The sequence below is a fragment of the Arvicanthis niloticus genome, chromosome 2, assembly GCF_011762505.2.
Source record: "Arvicanthis niloticus isolate mArvNil1 chromosome 2, mArvNil1.pat.X, whole genome shotgun sequence".
Lineage (NCBI taxonomy): Eukaryota > Metazoa > Chordata > Mammalia > Rodentia > Muridae > Arvicanthis > Arvicanthis niloticus.
In genome coordinates this window covers 59576728-59585509 of record NC_047659.1, presented here as the reverse complement: position 1 = coordinate 59585509, position 8782 = coordinate 59576728, and the positions used below count along the sequence as shown (strand labels likewise).

The window sequence follows — 8782 nt, the reverse complement described above, 5'->3', positions numbered from 1 at the left end:
TCTCCTGTAAGGCTTTTTTGTTGTTGTTGTTGTTGTTGTTGTTGTTGGTTGGTTGGGGTTTTTGTTTGTTCGTTTTTCCTCAAGGCCTCAAAGGCAGCGAGGTGGCAGATCTCTGTGAATTCGAGGCCAGCTTGGTCTACAAAGAGCGTGTCAGGACACCCAGGGCTGTTACACAGAGACCTCAGAGCTCAGGCCACCAGCATTTCCTGCTGAGCAGGTTCACCCACTGCACTGACCTCCCTTGACCTGGGCCTCAAGGTCATTCTGATCCTCCCAAAGATTCTGTTTTTTGAGTTACCTGGGTGTTAAGGACTTGTGCTAGTGGCACCAATTTGCCCAAGAGAAGCAGCTACGACCAGTCCTGAAGTGTTTGATACCTGAACAAGTGGGGTGTCTGAGAGCCTGCCTTAAGAGGTCTCCAAGAAAGAAATGCAGCCCCCACCTTCCCCCACCAGGAGGTGTTATAACTGAGATATCCATGGGCACAACCAGCCTAAACATGTCTTTGGGCCTCTCTGGAAAAAGGCAGGTCTTCCTCGGGAGAGCACAGTGGCACCACAAAAGGCTGAGAGAGCAGAACCTAAAACTAGATTTCAGCTTGTGTTTGCCTGCTTTGTTGAACGGCCCCATATGAAGTATTCACCATATACAGCTCTTCTCAGTACCTGACAGCCATCTGGTCTTTCTCTCTTTGCTCCAGTGAGATAGAAGCCTTCACAGGTGGATCCAGCCAAGGAAACAGTTTTCTGAGCCGATTAGAAAAGGCTAAGAGGTTAAGAAAATCAAGGGATGAGGATTTCACCGTTGGGGTGCCTTACACTGCAGTGTGGCTAGGAGCTCCCTCTCCTAGGCAGGTAAAGAGGGTGGGGGCAGGGCTACCATGAAGCTTAGCCTTGAGGCTCATCAGATGGAAATGATGTAGGATCCAGAATTAAGGATGTAAGCTGAGAGGTGGGGATGGCAGAACAGGAGGGATCTGGGGGCTAGGGTTTCAGGACTGAGCTACTACTGGGATCCTATAAGGCTGACCATCGATGTGCAAGGACAGTTAGAAGAGGGCTGGACACAGGGAGGATCAGGTATCCAAAGCCTGTAGCCGATGGACTTTAGATGTGAATGTGACATGCATAAGAGACCAGTGAGAAAGAGGCCAGAACCAACCGGAGAGCTCTGGGCTGAGGGTCTTATAAGGGCCTGTGTTAGGCTGGCTTTGGGGAAGCTCATAAGTGAGACTGGGGGAGAAAGGGGGTGGAGGTTAAGGTTGAGGGGGAAGGGGAGATGTGAGCTAGGAAAGCACTTTGTTGGAGGAGGGGCTTCTGGGCCAGGGCAGGGTATGCTGGTAAATCAGAGGCAGGCTGTCCAGGTCACAGAATTATCATTGTGAAATATTCATGGACCTTCGGTCCAGATGCTATTTCAGAACAACGAGAGCAGGAGGAGTGTGTGAGAGCATCAGGAAGAAGCCTAGAGCAATACTGCTCCCCACTGGCCCCCACCACAGCCACTGCTAGCCCAGACAGACCAAGGGACGCCCAGCACGTGCACACCCACACTCTCTAGCTCTCCCTCATACACGCGTAACACGAACACACACACACACACACACAAAATGGAGCTTTGCGGCAAGTGTAAGCACACCAGCCACCCACGGATCCCACAAACAGGCAGATGCACCTCAGATATATGGACGTGTACCCACACCCTCTCTCTCACCCAGGACCCCACCCTCAGCAATCTCACAGGCTCAGATCCCCGGCTTCTCCAAACAATCCAGATTGACAGCTGTGAGCCATATACCCCAAAATAGAAGACATGGGCAAGACTATGTATCTCAACCCCCACTAATGTCCTGATAAGGAAACTGAGGCCAGAGGGTCCAGGAATGGATTCATCCATGACTCCCCTAACTCTTGAAAGAAATAAAATCCATTCACCTCCCACATTCCGTGAGTGTGCCTCCATTCTGGATGCTTCGGGTTTTTTTCAGACGCCTAATGTGGTTGGCGTTAGCTCCTTCTTTCTTTAATCTCCTGCATCTACTCCGTTCCCAAGCCCCCCTCCTGGCCCCTGTCCATGTTCTCCTTCCTAGCCCCTACCACCTCCCTGCTGAAGCTCCTCATTACCTCATGCTTAGAATATAAATGAAAAGGGAGGTACTCTCTACTCAGCTTTTTCTGCACTCAGTCTCCCTCCCTCCAACCCAGCCTGTTCACAGTGACCAGAGCCATCTGGCCAGACTGTGCACTGTGTCACTATGTCGCTCTGGAACTTATCATGGCTCCCCATAGCCTCCAGACTTAAGGTAAAACACCTTATCCAGGGATCAGAGAGGTTTCACTGTCAAGAAGCAGCTGCTAGTCAAACCTTCCCACCCTGATGGCCAGCAGGCAGCCTTCTTCTCTCTAAAGCTTGAGTGTTTGTGGCCACCTGGCTTGGTATGCCAGAATCCCCAGAAATCTACTTTGAATTCCTAAAGTTCCTTCATCTCCCCCAAACTAGGAAACTCCTCCCTGCTCTCCTCAGATCAACAGACTCCAGAGCTCTTCCTCAAAGCCAGGACTGCACCTTCCTGCCCATAGTCAGGGCCCTTCACTGCCTTTCAAACAACAGAGATGAAGTAGCTCAGAGGATGGCTGCCCCCTACTGGCCATCACGGGAAGCACAAGCAGGCTCTATCACCACAAACTGCCGAGTGAGCATGCAATCTCCCGGGGAGAGGAATAGAAGGACGCCAGATGACAAGCTTTTTAAGCCCTTAAGCTTCTCAGGTTCTTACACCCAGACTGGGGGTGAGGGTGTTTTCAGCCCGGTTTTCTGAGCAGCTGGCTCCCCACTTTAGATCTCTAATCTGTTAGAGAGCTCTCTCTTTTACAAAACATGAAAAACGGGGCTTCCAGGACCCTTTAGAAGGGAAAGTTGGCCAACAACTTCTGAGAGGCCACAAAAGCAGAGCCAGACCAGGTGGCAGGCCTAAGGTCCAGCTAGGGTCAGGTTTCTCTATGAATTTTTAATGCTTCCAGCCAAACCTGTCAGATGTCCTGAAACCTGAGTATCCATCTCCTTCCTTCTGTACCAGATGCCCTTGTCTGTCCCACTGTTCCTGGGGAGTGGGCCAGAGAGGGGTCTCTGGGGTCGCTATGTTCAAGGAAGGTGGTTTGGGGGTAGTAGAGGGTTCTCCTACTTCCTAGCTATGTAACTTTGGCAAATTACTTCTCCTGGTATCCCTTTTTGTTGGTATTGTTGGTTTGGACATCTGGGTGGGGGAGGTCCCGATATAACTGAGTTGAAGTGGGGAGCAAGCACCCAGCAGGCCACAGGAAAGGGGGAAATGGCCTGTGTTTGTCGGTACCACCTTCCCACAAGCCCTGTCTCTTCTCCTCTTGTTTTCTTCCACCCCTAGAAATGGCTTCGCTTCTTTGTTTTGAAGGTGGGACTCTAGCTGCTTTCGGTGTCCCCAATCACCTCCAAATAGCCTGAGCCTCAAATGTCTCCCAGGAACTACAGATTAGAAGAAAGGGGGAGGTTTGAGCAAAAAGTAAACAGTAGAGCTGAAGTGTGGGGAGAAGAGATGAGACAAGAGAGGGAAAACCACGAGTCTGGCGAAAGGGGGCCGCCCATTTTAGAGAAGAGCCAGGTGCAGACTCTCCCTTTATCTCGGATTCCTCCCCTCCCCCTGGCCTCCGCTTCTTTTTCCTCTTTGCACCTTCTCCATGCCAGATATCATCACACCAGAGACAGCCACAGTGTGCAGGGGGGGAGGAAGTGGGTCCCCATTTTTCCAGTCCATTCAGCGTGTGCACTGTGTTTCAAAAATAAGGACTTTTCTGAGTAAGTGGGAAACCGATTCCCGAGCCCGCCGCTGCTGGATCAGATAGCTGGGGGTTCCAGGAATCTGCATTTTTTTTTCAAGCAGAGATCCACTGTAAGTGCGCTCAAGACTGGGAATGGGCTTCTTGGGGGGGGGGGTGGGGAGGGGGGAGAGGGGAGCAGACAATGCAAAAGAAAGTCAGAGGTTCCCAAACATACACACTCGGAGGACGCTGTGAATGAGAATTCTGTGTAGAGGACAGTGGGTACAATAAAAGATGGAGGATGACAGCCAGAACGTGCTTGCCTGTAATCCCAGCACTAGGGTGGATGGGGCAAGAGCATAACAATGAGTTCAAGGCCAGCCTGGGCTATATAGGGAGTTCCAGGCTAACCTGCGCTACAAACTGAGGTCCTACTTAAACAAAACCACAAAATGGATACTATGATGAGTGGGAAAAGAGGGACCCAAGTCATGGGGAGGGGAAAGTGGCCAAGATGAGTCAGAGAAGCAGCCAGAAGCAAGACTTTACACACGCAGGTATGACCACCCACCCTTTCTCACGGCCACCTGAGATTCTGCATTGCTGGACCTAATATTCAGAGAAGGATAATCACAGACAAACCCTCGCTAGCTTTCTGAGAAGGAGGACCAGAGAGCAAGCGTTTCATTCCCCAAGACCAGTGCACCTCTATATGTGATTCCTCTGAATTACAGGAATCTGTGGGTCCGCGTGTGTCACCTCCTTAATCAGGGCCCTCTGCACCCCCGGGGATTCAGCTGTGTCCAGCATCCTTCTGACCTGTTCTCTCCGGCCTTCCCCAGCCCCCAGTGCCAGCTAATCTGCATAAAGTTCCAATTAACACGTTTCCCAGAGCTGTTTGCGATCCCTGAACTCGCTCCCAACCCAGAGCGTGCTTCCTGCCGCCCCCTCGTCCCTGGGATCGCAGTCCCATTAACCCCTGAGCCCCAGGCAGCTCCCCCTGGCCTCTAGCCAGTCCTTCCGAAGGAGCCAGCTAGCCCGGGACGCACCCCTGGGCGGTGGACTGCTCAAAGGGCGGGGCAGAGGCCGGAGCTCCTAGGGAAAACGACAGGCTCTTGCCGGCTCCTCTTTCTGGGAAGAGATGAGGAGGGGGACTTCTCCCGGGAGACTCAGGCGTCGAAATTCCTCGTTCCTCATCCTCCGGCCCCCGCACCCCTCCTCCCGGCAAGGCACCCTCTCCCCTCCCCAGCCATCTGTTCCTCTAGGCAGCGCCGCGACAAACACGGCTCTAACTTGCTTCCGTCCCTGCCCAGCCCCCTCCCCAAACTCCCCCATCCCCAGGAATGGAACAATGATGACACCCCTCTCCTAGAAGGTCCACATGTCGGCCTCCACCTCTCTCTCTTAGCCCCTGCCTCAGCTGGGCAGGGTAGCTGTTGAAGTCCCCTCTCCGGAGGGATCCGTGGGGCTTGAGAGAGAGTGCTTCAGGGGCTGGGGGGCGGGGGGGTCTGGGAAGATGTAGAAGAGACTTTGGGAAAGGACAGAGCAAGCAGAGGTAGGGAAACCGAGGCATAGGTGCCAGAAGTGTGGATTTGAGCGCAGCGGTCTGGGGTTCCCCTCCTGGCTTGCCACCCCCGACTTGGCCACCGTCAAACACGCAGCGCCGCCTGCTGGGCATACTGAGTACCGCTCGCCCACACACTGGGCTTCCAGAGCTTGCCTTCATCAGAGAATCTGTTTGGGATGCCAAACAGGTCATTCGATGGTTTGAGGTTCGCAAAATTAGAGTCCTGGGCAGAGAGAGCAGGAAGACCCCGGCAGGGCCTTTGGGAGCTAGCCAGCCTCACTGACAGGATCTCTCCCATTCTGAGATTTGTGTGTGTGTGTGTGCACAAAAGGCCACATAGAGAGTCAGGAGTCTGCTTAAAGCAACCATCTGCTGCGTGACTTCTCTCCAGACCTCCGTGCGGGTTTTGTCATTTGAAGATGGGTGGGCCATTCTTTATTTATTCCTCAAGAGGAACTCAGAACAAACAGGGAAGCACAGCTTATCTGGAATGTTAGCTTCCAGCCCTAGCATTTGGGGGTCCTCCATGGGGTAGGGGCGGAGAGAGAGGATCTGGACTATTACTGGGGTCACTCCAAAGTCAGAGACAGTGGTGCTAATCTGTTAACCCCGCAGTTGGGAAGCTGAGGCAAGAGGATTGCAAGCTGGAGGCTAGTCCTAGCTATAGCGAGTTCCCGTTTCTAACAAGTCGCCTAGTCCTGAGAACTAGAATGACCCGGGTAATCCTTTCTGACCTTGACTGCTAATGGGGCAGGCTTCTGTAGTCACATTGCTACCTGCCCTTGCCTAAATCCTCTCTGCCTCTGTGTACCACTTGCCTTCACCTCAACCTTTCTAGGTGTTTTCTGAAAACTACAAAGCAGTGCGTTACTAACCTCTCCAACCATATCAGGATGAAGTGACTCACCTCTGTGAGCAGGCATCAGTGGCCCTGCCAGTCTATGACTAACTGCTAAGGCTTTATGTCCCAGGGCACAGACCAGTGATAGCCTGGGATAAACAAGGTCACATCTTCCTGGAATGTTGCTCATTACTTAAGATGGTGTTCTCTTTACATGTGAGTAATTTTAAAGCCTCGCTTTAATGTTTAAAGTAAATGTAAAAATAGTGTAACCCAGCTCAGACTTTGCCTGATGTCTTAAGATAAAATAGGAGGCAACAAACAGGCATTGCTTTCAGCAGGCCCCAGAACATGTCTTGGTGACAGAAAAGTTTCAGTCATTCTTTAATGTCTCTTCTTCCTCTCTCTCTCTCTCTCTCTCTCTCTCTCTCTCTCTCTCTCTCTCTCTCTCTCTGTGTGTGTGTGTGTGTGTGAGAGAGAGAGAGAGAGAGAGAGAGAGAGAGAGAGAGAGAGAGAGAGAGAGACCTGAAGCTCAGGCTGGCCTGGAATTTACTATGTAGTCCAGGATAGCTTCACAGTCCTGGCCATCTTCCTACTTCAGCCTTCTAAGGCCTGTGATTCCAGGTGGGATCCACCACACCTGGCTCTTAATTTTAAGTGTGTCCTCCTTAAGCATTTGGCCCTGGTCTCTTGTATGGCGAAAGGGCAGCTTCCAAGATGTACTCCCAAACCCTGGGGAGACAGAAACTGAACTTCCTTTAGACTCTAATGGTGTGGTGAATGAGAATGGCCCCTATAGGCTCATATATTTAAATACTTTGTCCCCAGTTGGTAGAACCCCTGGGGAAGGATTAAGAGGCAGAGCCTTGTTGGAGGAGGGGTGTCATTGGGATTTGAGGTTTCAAAGGCCCACACCATTCCCATTTAGCTCTCTTTATTCCTTGATTGTTGTCTCAAAATGTGACCTGCCTGCTGCCATGCTCCCTGTCACGGTGGTTATGGACTCTAACCCCTCTGAAACTGTAGGTCCCAACAAACTCTTCCTTCTTTAAAGTTGCCTTGGTGATGGTGTCTGCACAACAGAAAAGACAGATAGCAAGGTAGTACATAGCTGAGGAGAGGAAGATGGCTGGACAACCAATGAACAGACAGACAGACAGACAGACACAAAATGTTGTTTTGCTTTTCAAGACAGGGTTTCTCCATGTATCCCTGGCTGTTCTAGAACAGAACTCACTCTGAATATTGGAGTGTGAGCTGCCATGTGGGTACTGAGAATTAAAATCAAGTCTTCTGAACCATTGCTCTAGCTCCCCTGGCCCCAAGCATCCTTCCTGAAGGCCCAGCCAAGTCTAGGTGAGGCAGAGGGATAGAGTTCTAGAAAGACAACAACACACTCCTCCAGTTACAGATACACACCAGCCAGATTTCACTTCCCTTTTTATTTCCACAAAGACCTGTAAGAAACAGCACCAGGGAGGGAACCCGCCCTCCAGCTCCCACACCCCCTCATGGATACAGCCAGCCCCTCAGTCCCTCCCCTGAAGGAAAGGATGCTATACACATGTGCATGACATGGACGTGTGCACACTTGGCAGCTGGAATCTTAGTGTAGTCTGTTCACTGATCCCATGAGTCTTCAGAAGGCAGTTCCACAGAGGCTCCTAGGCCAAGTGTGGAAAAAGGGCAGCCCCACACTCTGTTTTCCAAGAAGATGGCCCAACCACTGGAATAGGCACTGTCTTCAGTTGATGGACAGCCTTTTGGGGGGAATTTTTTAAGGGCTGTTTTTGGTTTGGGGGTTTTGTTCTGTTTGTTTCCCTTTTTGCAAGTTCCTACAAAAATAGAACTCTTAGTATTTATAAATCCACAGCTCCTGGCTCTATGCACACGACGCAGGTAGAAAACCACGGGCCATTCCATTTGCGTTATCAGGCCTTGATTGCCTGTCCTCCAAGTCTCTTGGCCTCAGGAGTCTATGTAGTCACCTTTGAAGTATTGAGCACCTTCTGAGGGTCTAGCAAATTGGTGGCATACTCTCTCTGCAGACGAGACCGGTAATAGTAGAGGTAGGAAGGTAGGAGAAATCCCAGGAGCGAGAGAATCAGGAGGCCCAGATTCACCTTCAGAACATGGGAAGAAAATCAAAGACAGCCAAATCATTCCTGGTTGGACACATCTTCTTCAGGGACCTGCCTGAGACTCCCAACATGGAGGAGAAGGTAGCTGTCTGTACTCCAGGTCCAGGACCAGAAAAAATATGGTCAGATCTAGCAGGTGTGGTGGCTGTTTTACCAGCATGTCAGATGGATCAGCAATCTGGCAAAGGGCCTGAGGTGAAGTCTAAGAAATAACAGGGGGGGCCCACAATACAACACTCTCGTGAGTGGAGGGACTGATCCCCTTGAAGGCAGGCTCATGTCAGCCAGTAGGATCCCAGTAACATGACAAGAAAAGGCTCTTTGTCATGGTCAAAAGAGCCACAGCCAGCCTGGAGCACGTAGGACTTCATTCCCAGGACCACGACCTTCACGGGCTCCTGGGACTCACATCCTACTCCATGATTCATGTGCGGCTTTGGGC

At 51.4% G+C, this 8782-nt stretch overlaps 1 protein-coding gene across 4 annotated transcripts in view; it reads right to left on the bottom strand.

Annotated features, from left to right (window-relative positions):
- Window positions 1–7622: 7622 nt before the first annotated feature.
- Slc43a1 (solute carrier family 43 member 1) overlaps window positions 7623–8782 on the bottom strand; it is a 33515-nt gene continuing 32355 nt past the window's right edge. For all 4 annotated transcript variants that reach the window (XM_076928987.1, XM_034495827.2, XM_076928986.1 and 1 more), the window contains one exon: window positions 7623–8322. In XM_076928987.1, coding sequence (XP_076785102.1) covers window positions 8176–8322 — 147 coding nt within the window. In that variant the 3' untranslated portion in view covers window positions 7623–8175. The remainder of the gene's footprint in view (window positions 8323–8782) is intronic.